The 13,190-nt window shown below is 40.1% G+C and overlaps 1 protein-coding gene across 1 annotated transcript in view; it reads right to left on the bottom strand.

The window, feature by feature from the left end:
* Positions 1 to 10,080, bottom strand: part of HLH3B (Helix loop helix protein 3B) — an 80,679-nt gene extending 70,599 nt beyond the window's left edge. Inside the window, exon 1 of the mRNA XM_067140227.2 lies at positions 10,029 to 10,080. Coding sequence (XP_066996328.2) covers positions 10,029 to 10,031 — 3 coding nt within the window. The 5' untranslated portion in view covers positions 10,032 to 10,080. The remainder of the gene's footprint in view (positions 1 to 10,028) is intronic.
* Positions 10,081 to 13,190: the final 3,110 nt, after the last annotated feature.

Genomic DNA, 13,190 nt, shown 5'->3' with positions numbered 1-13,190 from the left:
AGCAAGAGTGAAACAAATTTCATACGTATAACACGGAAGTGTATCTACGAACACTAATGTACCTTGCAAGTAGTTTGATATTTAACAAAATATTTGCTTACTAATGATGCAGAATTTAACTGAACATAGCTTCTCCAAGCGTTCTAATTTGTCTTCTGGAATACTACAGCCTATATAACTGGAGCACAACTAACAGGGAGTAAATGAGGAATTTTCATAAACATTTAAGAAGCATGTTCCATGTTTCATTACGTATTGAAATATTTATAATATTAAGTACTTTCCTGTACAATTTAGGCCGAATTTATTGGTACTGTAAAAATTTATAGCTTTTTCATGCATGAATAACGCAGATAAAACATATCAGTAAATCATATATGACTATGAATTTTGGTTTTTCTTTAAGTCAATGATACATTGTTGTTCATTTGGTTTTAAAATCCCGTAAGTCACAGAGTTTTAAACTGATCTATAGGCAAAGTTAATAAAGAATAACACTTAATATCTTACTTCCATGACGTCTTTCTATAAGTATTAATCCCCAGAGAAAAATGTTTACAAGTAGTTTCTGGTTTATAGCCTACACCGGTCAGTTTTTCTGTTTTCCCACAAGTTTACATTTCGTGACTTCCGTGACCGATTCAATTGGGGTCTTACCAGGGACTTATTCCCCTTCTCCTTTACATCCTTACTTACTTACTTTCTTTCTTTCTTTCTTAATCTGTTTACCCTCCAGGGTTGGTTTTTCCCTCGGACTCAGCGAGGGATCCCACCTCTACCGCCTCAAGGGTAGTGTCCTGGAGCGTGAGACATTGTGTCAGGGGTGAAACCTCACCCAGGCTGCCGCACCTGCTATGCTGAACAGGGGCCTTGCGGGGGAATGGGAAGATTGGACGGGATAGACAAGGAAGAGGGAAGGAAGCGGGTGTGGCCTTAAGTTACGTACCATCCAGGCATTTGCCTGGAGGAGAAGTGGGAAACCACGGAAAACCACTTCCAGGATGGCTGAGGTGGGAATCGAACCCACCTCTACTCATTTTACCTCCCGATGCCGAGTGGACCCGTTCCAGCCCTCGTACCACTTTTCAAATTTCGTGGCAGAGCCTGGAATCGAACCCGGGCCTCCGGGGGTGGCAGCTAATCACACTAACCACTACACCACAGAGGCGTATTTACATCCTTACTACAACCCATAAATACTCTCCTAACCATGAATAGAGCTGTGACCTTTCTTAGCAACGCCGTTAATATGAGCACAGTGATCCCCACAAGGTGCTGTTACCCCATCAACAAAGTAATTAAAACTGAGAGTATTTTACTCTTGGTGAAACCTACAACCTCACTTTTCCCCGTTTATTTATTTATTTATTTATTTATTTATTTATTTATTTATTTATGGCGAAGTTAGGGCTCTTGGCCCACTCTTACACTTAACCACAGTATGCGGCTGGATACTGAATACATTATAGGCCTACGAGTTCAAACTTAACATAGGCCTACTGGTTATAATATAACTTAATATAGACCAAAACTAAAAGATATACCTCCTAAGTCTAAAATGAGCAAAATAAATTCAATATTAACTAATTGATGCAAGTGTAATTGACTAGTATAACTTGGAAACAATTCTCTAGATCCATGGGTAAATAGTGAAACTATCGAGCTCGATTAGTAGGTATTATTATTATTATTATTATTATTATTATTATTATTATTATTATTATTATTATTATTATTATTATTATTATTATTATTATTATTATTTACGTAGTTATACACGGACTGTATTTGGTTAAATCCTAGTCGTATTATTTATTATTTGTGTGTTGTATGAACTGTCTTATGTAACAAAACATGTGAGGTTATGTTATGATACGTGTGCTGTATGAGATTTTTAATGTAAGAACACGTAATTAATAGTATATATTTTCAAGTTTATTATTGCCTGTAAATATGATGTATAAATCCAATGTACTGTTGTGCAACACAGGGTAAGATTCTAGAACAATGCATTTTTGCCACTCGAGGTTTATAGAATGTTCGATCCATTTGTACATAGGTTATTGGATACTCGAGAAATTACGAGACAACGTGTTAGGTCATACTTTTCTAGAAGCCTAGACAGGCAGTGTATATAAAGAGGCAGTGTTGGGAGACGGTGTACAGTTGTTAGCGAGACTTGGTAGTGAAAGTGGTTAGTCGAATGTGTTAACTCGTGTTGTGATTTTGTTTTATTGGTAGTTGGTTGGCATGCTAATGTAGCCGTCAATTGTTCAAAATGGCGGTTCATTAATATGTGTGTAATGTGTATATAAAATAGTGTACACAATCGACAGCATCTTGTGTGACAGGGCGAGTTGGCCGTGCGGTTAGGGGCGCGCGGCTGTGAGCTTGCATCCGGGAGATAGTGGATTCGAATCCCACTGTCGGCAGCCCCGAAGATGGTTTTCCGTGGTATCCCATTTTCACACCAGGCAAATGCTGGGGCTGTACCTTAATTAAGGCCACGGCCACTTCCTTCCAACAACTACGCCTTTCCTGCCCCATCGTCGCCATAAGACCTATCTGCATCGGTGCGACGTAAAGCCACTAGCAACTTGTGTGTGCGTCTTTGTGGCTACAACAAGACTAAAACTAAAAGATCTACCTCCTAAGTCTAAAATGAGCAAAATAAATTCAATATGAACTACTCCACGTTAAGTTCATATAACATAACAGTAATTTATAAAAACACTTATGAAAACTTTATCTTCAAAATTAGTGACCATATGGAAGAAAACTGTTTGGCAACAGTCCAGATCGAGATACCAGGAAGCTTCCAACAGAGATGTAACGATAAGGCTGTGGATATGTCACTTTTTAATGATAAAAGCGCACGTGTGGGATTTGTATAACGCACTGCTCGCTGCGATCTACTGAGCCCGTGATTGAAACATTAATTGACAGTTCACTATGGTGATACAATAGTTTTTATTATACGATACGTTCTTTGAATCAATGTTTATAGGCGGAAATTCGCCCAAACCTCATTCATCACCGCCGTGAGAAGCAAGGTCAGACATCATGCAAATATCACGGAAAGGCATTTGGTGACTGCGGATCTAATGGAAGTAGGTCTATATATCTGGATAAGAACTACATTCATCCTCCAAATTTCCGCACTTACTGTAACCGTTGCAACAATATCACATTTTCTCCAAATTTGAATTAATTAGGTAATTGCTGGTGTACGGAACGTTTTTGGATGGAAACTGCATTTCACTTTTCGTATTTCTGCGTTGGTGCAACACTAACACTATGTACCATGTCACCTTACAATGGTGGTGAGTGCTTGTGTATCACAGTGAGCAGATAAGCGAGCCATAGGTGCAACCGCATCAGATCCGGTCGAAAGAACATGTAGGCCTAGTTCAACAAAATGGTAGAGTATCCATTCATAATCTGCAAGAGCAGCAGGATCAGCTATGACGAAACTAGGGATGAACGCCTCAGGTTGTCAGATTAGATCCCGGTGAAGTTGCCCAAATACATCAGACTCGTGGAATGTAACTCAGTACTGATATTGTTATTAACTATGTACATTCCGGTATAGTCTATGGTCAGAAGCAACGGGAAACTACAGTCGTATCTCTCGGGAGCATGTAATTCTCTCTGTATGATGGTGCCTTCTTCTTCTTCTTGGTTGTCTCCTATTTGGATCTCCGGCTGGGGCTACGCGATGGTGGTGATGATGATGAAGGTGAATACTGATATTGTACAAGTAGAAACATGGAATGTTGGAAGACAAAATCATTTTAACAGACTAGAGAAACTGGACATGGAAATTGGTAGACTTAAGTTATGTGTAGTTGATATACGTGATATGTGTTGGTAGAAAGAGCAAGATTTCTTCTCACACGACTACAGAATTATCATGAAAGTTGGTTTAATATTGATGAAGTAAATAGGGCAACGTGTACGTTACTATGACTAGTAGAGGTAACGAATGGATTATCTTAGACAAGGTAGACACCAAACTAAGTTTAATATTCATCAAAACAGTACACGATTACATGTCTACTAGTTCAGCCAGCAGTGAAGAATTTGAAAGAATGTACGAAGAGATAGAAGATTTAATGCAATAAAAAAAGGAGATGGACATTTAATTGTGATGGCAGACTGGAATTCAGTGGCTGGTCGAGGAAGAGAAGGTAATGTAGTAGGAGAATATGGACTGGGACTGAGGAATAAAAGAGGAAGGCGGCTGTTTGAATTCTGTACTGATCATAATTCAGTCCTTGCTAACAGTTACTGAGCTTCGAAGTCCACAAGACATTTGTACACTTGGGAAAGACCTGGAAACACTACAAGACATCAAATAGACTTCATTATGGTTAGGAAGAGATTCGAAATCCAGGTGCTGGATTGTAAGACCTACCCAGGAGCAGAAGTTCACTAGAATCGCAATTTTGTGATCGTGAAATGTCGTATGGCACTGAGGAAATTGCATACTGGAAAGAAAACCAGGATATGGGATGTAGATAAGGTAAAGGAAAAGAAAATGCGCGCAAGTTTCATGGAACATTCTGGACAAGGACTACAGTAAGTATAGATGGTGAAAGAAGCAAGATTGATGAAAAGTGGACAGCCCTAAGGAATGAGAGTAGGAAGGATGCTGAAGATCAACGAAGTAGGAATAAACTGGTAACTCATGGAATACTAGTTGTGACTGGTGAACGACACAAGTACAAGATTTACAAATTCTGAGGAGGCTAAGTGGGATTGATACCGACTAAAGAATGATGTCAACAAAAAGTGAAAGGCAGCTAAGAAGGAAACCAAAGAAACTTTTGGTAAAAGGAGAAGCAGGCACAAGAATATTAAGAGCTCTAATCAAAAAACTCTTCAGGAGAAAGAAGACAAGACAGAAAAGTGGCAGGAGCAATTGTCGTCATTAATTTGGTGTTTTAGTCTACTTACGTGTTGCGAGTGTTTAAATTGCTCACTTGTGCAAATTTGATTTTGAAATTTATCATGCGTTGACCGAATGAAAAGCTCAAGTTATTGTTTTAATTCTAAACGGGCAAGTTATGACTTCTGAAGGGACTATCTTCAATGTCACAATGTCTGATTGTAAACGACATTGTATTCTCCTGAAAGTGAAGTTTAGAAGGTTAGTTGTTCTGCAGTTCTCTTCATTGTAAATAGTTTCCACATAACCTGGCTCGGGTAGCGGTCGTCCATATATCCCATTGTTGTACTGAATTTATGTCCTGGGCGGTTTGGGATGTACGGGTAGAAAATATTGACACGGACTCAATTATCAACGACTGGGGTGTTTTATGAGAATCTGAAATATGGACTGCAGGGAGAAAATATATCAATTCTGAAGGTAAACAAGGAAACCAGTAGACCTATAGCTTACTAACATAGTTCAATCTCGTGTGAATATTCGCTTGCTATTTTATCTAGCTGGTGTCCGTTCATTTTGTTTGTTTTTAGAATTATTATTTTAAATGAATTTTCCTTACAGTACATAGGACATTTATCACTTAAATATTATAATAATTCCAAGAGAACGTCCGGCTCCATGGCTAAATGGTTAGGGTGCTGGCCTTTGCTCACAGGGGTCCCAGGTTCGATTCCCGGCAGGGTCGGGAATTTTAACCTTAATTGGTTAATTTCGCTGGCACGGGGGCTGGGTGTATGTGTCGTCTTCATCATCATTTCATCCTCATCACGACGCGCAGGTCGCCTACGGACGTCATATCAAAAGACCTGCATCTGGCGAGCCGAAGTCCTCGGACACTCCCGGCACAAAAAGGCATTTTTTTCCAACAGAACACCATTATTTTAAGTGGCGGTGAGACCTGTCTAAAGTCAATCGTCCAAATACTCTTTGCCTGAGAATGAAAACAATATGTAACCACTTCAATTGAAAATAATGTTTTTTTCTGATATTACATACCGATGGCCTAGAATGAAAACCTCGTATCTCACAAAGTTCTTCCTATCCATTACTTCCCTTAAGACTGGTTACGCCTCCCAGCCACACATGAATACGCAGTCCATCAGAACAATGTTCGTTGTGTTCTTTATTCCTATGCCGTCATGTGAAGGAAAATGAACCTTATCGTACCGTACTATAGGAAAGTATGTCTGGGTGACGTATTTACTGACTCCTACAGTATAATTTTATAAGGTTCATTTTCCTTTAAGCATCAGCATAGGAAAATAAACCCAATGAACATTGTTCTGATGGACTGCATATTCATGTATGGCTGGGAGGCGTGACCAGTCTTAAGGGAAATAATGGATAGGAAGAACTTTTTGAGATACGAGGTATTCAAGCTAGGCCATCGATACATGAAGGGTGTTTAATAGTTAGGCCTACATTTTAGAAGAAAACAGGAACACTTAGGCTACTTAGCCGGCATAGTCCGGTTCTAATTCGATTCAATTTTCTTTCATTAGGTTTGAAAACGAGGCACAAATCTTGTGAATACATTGCATAATTTGACATAAAGAAAATTCAATTATTGTAGTCTATAACATTTTATTAGGTTTTAAGATAATGATGTTATTTTCTTTACGTCCCACTAACTACTTTTTTGTTTTAGGAGACGCCGAGGTGCCGGAATTTAGTCTCGTAGGAGTTCTTTTACGTGCCAATAAATGTACCGACACGAGGCTGACGTATTTGAGCACCTTTAAATACCACCGGACTGAGCCGGGATGGAACCTACCTAGTTGGGGTCAGAAGGGCAGCGCCTCAAGCGTCTGAGCCACTCAACCTGACAAGGTTTTAGGTGTTTCCTATAAAATTAATATTGAAATTAAATGCCGCGATAGTTTTTACATTAGTTCACCATTTTCGCGTGGTTATTAAGTGGTAAGTAAGCGTGAGAAACAAATCAAGTTGTAAGTCTTCAAAAGTGGGCTACCTGAAGGAATTATGTTATTGATTGTGTTAAGTTCAAATCGATGTTCGTCCATTGATGATATTTTGATCACCAGTCCGTAGACTAATTGGATGCAGTCCGCTGGAAAGCCCGAACCGTTTCTCTGTGAGCCTGTATCTATTGAACTGCTGGTTAAGTCTCTACAGTGAACATTTAGCTACTTACATTTGAAATTCATATTTCTCCCTAAATGTTATAAGCCAAAATACTATATAATATCCGATTAAAGCCTATGTCTCACATGTAAAGAAGATATAGAGTAAAGAGAGGTATATTGGTGATACAGGTAAGTTCGTGATACATCTTTGAATGAGTATCATGAACTTCCCTATTGCAGACTAAGGATTTCAATTTTCCTACTAGCTCCCCGAATTCTCTACATGTCTCTAGCTACTTGCTTTGGCCTTCATCGTGCTCTGACTTATTCAAAAGATTTATAACGAAGTTACCTGTATCACAAACATTGCCTACCTCTCTTTAGCCTAATTTATTTTAGTTGACGTGCAAAATCAAGACCTTGGTAAGTTTATGCCTTTGATTTTCCTAAGCTTCCATTTCATCATCTGCAAGTGCGTTTCATAGTATATAAGGAAACACATTTACTGTTATGAAACTGATCAACGACAAACACGGGACCCACAAGTCATCAATACAATCTACAGTGAAGAATTTACTGGCCATGAAATATATTCGCATAAGAGAGAATCCATCTCGCACATTTTAGTACTCAGTAATATTGAGTTATAAATAGTAAAAAATATTAGGCCTATAGGCCTAAGTCCATAAGATGGTCCAGCATGAACTTCGTGCTAACTCAGTTCTTATCCAACCATGGTAAATTGAAGGCACATTTTGAGACATTTAACATCATTGTTCCTGATGATTATTCATGCCTTTTTAAAACCCCACAAACCAAACTGTACAACACCAGGGGTCTTCAATAATATTGCCCTAGGGCCCGGATTGACGGTAATATTGCAATAAATGGGGTTTTGGAGTCCAAATACTTCGTTAAATAAGATAGGAGCTGATCTTACTTACGGTGATCGGTTAGTTTGTATAATAACTACAGACAATTGTAAATACGATGTATATTATTGACACACGGCACTGCATTTCCCCGAATTGTTTAACTTTTAACATTAGAGTGTTTAAAAACAATACGTCGACATACAAAATTTTAGATAAATAATATTTTACATTCAGTGTCCATAAGTACGTTTGAAATATATACTTCACCAACCCAGCCTCACTGGTGAGAGAAGTGGCATGTCTTGTTTTGTGAAATATTTCAAAGTTTGGAATGCACAAAGTTTCAGCAATGGTTAAACAGTCCTCAAGTGTTAATTAGTAATTCTGAAATTATTTGTCACAAAATTCACATTGGAAGAGGCTGCGGACTAGGAAAAACCCAAGTCAAATATCTCTCCCAACTTTGGAGCAAATAGAAAACCTGTTCACTCTCAGTACTTCAAAATACCGGTACTACCATCTATGGGGCAAATATTGGTCTAGACCGAGGGACGTTTAAGTCACACATTGCTCTCTGAAACATATTTACTATTTTAATCGCGGTCCGCCATTTGAAGAACCCTGCTCCAGATTATACCTGAACTATTAATGAACTGGCAAAACCTCTCTATCAGATTTTCAAAAACAATTATTCTATTCTCTTTTTCTAGCATTCAGTCATCACACTTTTAACTGTGGCGAATCTTATCTTATTATTAACTATAACTATAAAACGCTATGTAAAATAGGGTTTCTAATAATAATACATACGTTATCATTATAGACCGTTATACCTTTCAGCGTTCAATCCACAAACCTCTGTGAATTTACTAAACGTCACCACAATCCTCTATTTGTAATTAGTGCTGTGGCCTCATTTAGTTCTATACCTCTTATCTGAATCTACCATCGTCGTCCTGGTCTCCCTCTACTTCTCTTACCCTCCATAACAGAGTACATTATTCTCCTAGGTAACCTACCCTCCTCCATTCGTCTCACATGACCCCACCACCGTACAGCTTCATCCATCGAGTTCATTCCTAACTTAGCCTTTATCTCCTAATTCCAGTACCCTCCTGCCTTTGTGGTCGCCTGTTTGTACCAGCAATCATTCTCGCTACTTCCATGTCCGTTACTTCTAACTTATGAATAAGATATCCTGAGACCACCCAGCTTTCGCTCCCGTAAAGCAAAGTTGGTCTGAAAACAGACCGGTGTAATGATAGTTCCGTCCAGGAGCTGACTTCCTTCTTACAGAACACTGTTGATCGCAACTGTGGGCTCACTGCATTAGCTTTACTGCACCTTGATTCAATCTCACTTATTATATTAACATACTCGGAGATAATAATAATAATAATAATAATAATAATAATAATAATAATAATAATAATAATAATAATAATAATAAAAGTCTCTAGAGTTTCAAATTCCACTCCTTATTTTGCATGTAGCCTATCCAGTATTCGGAAGATAGTAGGTTCGAACCACACTGTCGGCAGCCCTGAAAATGGTTTTCCGTGGTTTCCTATTTTCACACCAGGCAAATGCTGGGGCTGTAACTTAATTAAGGCCACGGCCGCTTCCTTCCCACTCCTAGCCCTTCCCTGTCCCATCGTCGCCATAAGACCTACTGTGTCGGTGCGACGTAAAACAACTAGAAAAAAAAATTACAGTTTCGAACTTAATTGAATTTAAGTCGAAACCTAAATAACTGACGATGAATATTGCACGAACGATTTCTTTGAAGGTCCGAGCATCTCATTCTGGATATTAGGGTCTTTATCGTTCGATGTTAAGGCCAAAGAAGTATGTAAGCATAAACGAATACAAGCGGAGATGAAATTTATGGATGAAGCTCTGCGCATGAAACAACTGCGGTGGTGAGGCCTTGTAACACGAAAGGAGGAGGATCGGGTTACCTGGCTACGGAAATAATGGACTCGGCCGAGAAGTTGCAAATAGAGCCCTAGTTAATTCACAGAAATTGGACACTGTAACCTAGCAGTTTTTCATGGAGATGTGCTCGCTCAAAACAGAAGAAACCAGGCCCCATACCAGCGGAAGTCCACTTACCATTACGCGAGCAGGAATCCCCAACACTGTATGAAGTTCACACCACCGGTCCAAAGGCCACTCTACCACTCCGTATAGCACTTGTCACGGACACTCTGTGTTTCAGTCACCCTCTCCCCGAGCATGCGCCCAATACCGCCTTTAAGGCTCCCGACCAATGGCAGAGCAACGGAGGGCGGGGCTTTAGCCAGCATGCCCACCAACGATAAACATGTGAAGCGGACATCACCAAATAAATCCCTAATATGTGTGCGAGTGTGGACGCTCTTCGCCGGGGGATCAATACAGGGTTCTGCTGAGCAAGTCCTGGAGCGAATGACAAATCACTCCCAGGATTTAAAAATTATTATTATTATTATTATTATTATTATTATTATTATTATTATTATTATTATTATTATTATGCCTGTTGAAAAATCGAAGACCTCATAATGGCCGTTTAATATGTCCAGCTGCATTTGTATAAATAATGAAAATCCACAGCCTGTTTCCAGTCATTCGACCGGGTTGGGGATGGAATGAACGAAGCCCCCGTCGTAGCTGCGAGGATAGGAATCGTGCCGGCTGCCGAAGTAGGATTAGTAACTGACAAATGAAATGATATAGGAGAGTGTTGGTTTTTCTTCTTTTTACAAGTTGCTTTACGACGTGCCAACATAAAGAGGTCTTACGGCGACGATGGAACAGTAAGGAGCTAGGGGTGAGAAGGAAGCGGCCGTGGTCTTAACTGCTCCAGCATTTGCCTTGTGTGAAAATGGAGAAACCACGGAAAACCATCTTCAGGGCTGCCGACGATGGGGTTCGAACCCACTATCTCCCCAATACTGGATACTGCTCACACTTAAGCGACTGCAGCCTATCGAGCTCGATATTGGAGAGTGTTGCTGGAATGGTAGATGACAGGGAAAACCGGAGTGCCCGAAAAAATACCTGCCCTACGTTTGCTTTGTCCAGCACAAATCTCACATGGAGTGACCGGGATTTGAACCACGGAACCCAGCGGTGAGAGGGCGGCGCGCTGCCGCCCGAACCACGAAGGCTCTCAATAACAACAACAATAATAATAATGTTATTGATTTTACGTCCCACTAAATACTTTCACGGTTTTCGGAGACGCCGAGCTGCCAGAATTTGGTCCTGCAGGAGTTTTTTTACGTGCCAGTAAATCTACAGACACGAGGCTGACCTTCAAATACCACCAGCCAGGATCAAACCTACCACATTGGGATCAGAAGGCCAGCGCCTCAACCGTCTGGGCCACTAAGCCCGGCATTATTATTATTATTATTATTATTATTATTATTATTATTATTATTATTATTATTATTATTATTATTATTATTATTATTATTATTATTTTAAAACAGTGCAGAAAGGTTTCACGATAGGCTACCTGCCAAACCCTCGCCCTATGCATAATGTGCTGTGAGGCTGACCACAGTGGACCTACTACCCTTTCTCTTTACTAGTTATCCCTCCCTCCCTCAGCACACATCTCGCATTCAGCTACTGAGATACGAACGCAGGGTACATCGGTGAAAGGCCTACACCTAACTGTCTGAGCTACAGAGAGGCCTAACGCATTCCGTATTACAGTACAAATAATTTGTTCAGGCAATTGTACTCAAAATGATGAGATTGATGAAGCTGTACGCATAACCCGGCTTCGGTGGTGGAGTCGTGTGAGGCGAATGGAAGAGGATATGATATCTAGGAGAGTATTGAACTCGATGATGGAGGGTAAGAGAAGTCGAGGGAGACCAAGATGACGATGTTTCGACTCAGTTTCTAATGATTACAGATAGGAGTTGAGGAACTAAACGACTCTTGAATGCTAGGTACAAATTGAGGATTGAGGAGGCGCTTGGTATATTCACAGAGGCTTGCAGATTGAACGCTGAAAGGCTCAATCGTCTATAATGAGGATGTATGTATATTATCGAACTAATTGGCTGCGTGGTCACGTAGCTCTAAATTTGCATTCAGAGAAAGTAGTTCGAAACCCACTATGGACAACCCTAAAGATAGTTTTCCGCAGTTTCCTATTTTCACACTTGGGCAAATGTTGGTAAATCCTATCTAAATTAGTGTGACGCTAAACGTCTCGAAACGAAATATTGCTTTTATCTATAAATGAAGGCCTATGCAAACAAGGATGCCAGAATTATAAGGATTTTTCCACGATCTCTCGCCCAGCGTTCATTAGGGCCTATCCTTCATTATCGAAAATTTCAGCCTAACGATAAATTACTGAAATAAACAGTGTAGAACACAACTCCAGTGATTCCGTGGCTCAGACGGCAGCGCGCCGGCCTCTTGCCGCTGGGCTCCGTGGTTCAAACCCTGGCCACTCCATGTGAGATTTGTGTGGACAAAGCGGAGGCGGTACAGGATTTTCTCTGGGTACTCCGATTTTCCCTGCCATCTCTTATTCCAGCGACACTCTCCACTTTCTTTTCATTTCGTCTGTCAGTCATTAATCATTGTCCCAGAGGAGTGTGATAGGCTTCGGCAGCCGGCACAATTCTTATCCTCGTCCGTAGATGGGGGTTTCATTCATTCCATTGCTGACGCGGTCGAATGACTAGAAACAGGCTGAAGATTTTCATTTTCAACACAACTCCATGCATACATTTTTATGCCATATTTTGTTGTGCATATAACGTGAAACAATGGTGTTTTTCGAAGTATGGGTACAAGTTCATAAAGTTCTTGTCAAATGCAGATTCACTCGTTACGATCACCTATTCTTACAGAAACTTTCAAAGTCAGTGGTGACATCCGACAGTCATATTAGAAATAATATTCACCATTCCTTCTTGAACATAAACGCGCCCGTTCCACTCAATATAGGGCACCACGTTCGCCGAGTAGCCTATATAATCCGCGTTGGCTTTCGGTGCTCGTGTTTATGTTCTTGTGTCAAGCAGGTGTTCATCACCATCATCATCATCATCATCATCATCATCATCATCATCATCATCATTATCATCATCATTATCTCCAGCAAACGATTACCAATAAGCACACCATTGTTTCCGAAATGTTAAGTTTATAAGCAATAAAGCAGTCAAGATTCTTCTTCTTCTTCCTCAGCCTGAAATTTTTCCAACTAATTACGGCCAGATGCCTTTCCTTCGCCAAGCCTGGAATGAATTCACA

The sequence above is a fragment of the Anabrus simplex genome, chromosome 2 (assembly GCF_040414725.1).
Source record: "Anabrus simplex isolate iqAnaSimp1 chromosome 2, ASM4041472v1, whole genome shotgun sequence".
NCBI classification, from domain to species: domain Eukaryota; kingdom Metazoa; phylum Arthropoda; class Insecta; order Orthoptera; family Tettigoniidae; genus Anabrus; species Anabrus simplex.
Note: the sequence above shows the minus strand (reverse complement) of the source record. Positions and strands in the feature narration are given on the sequence as shown.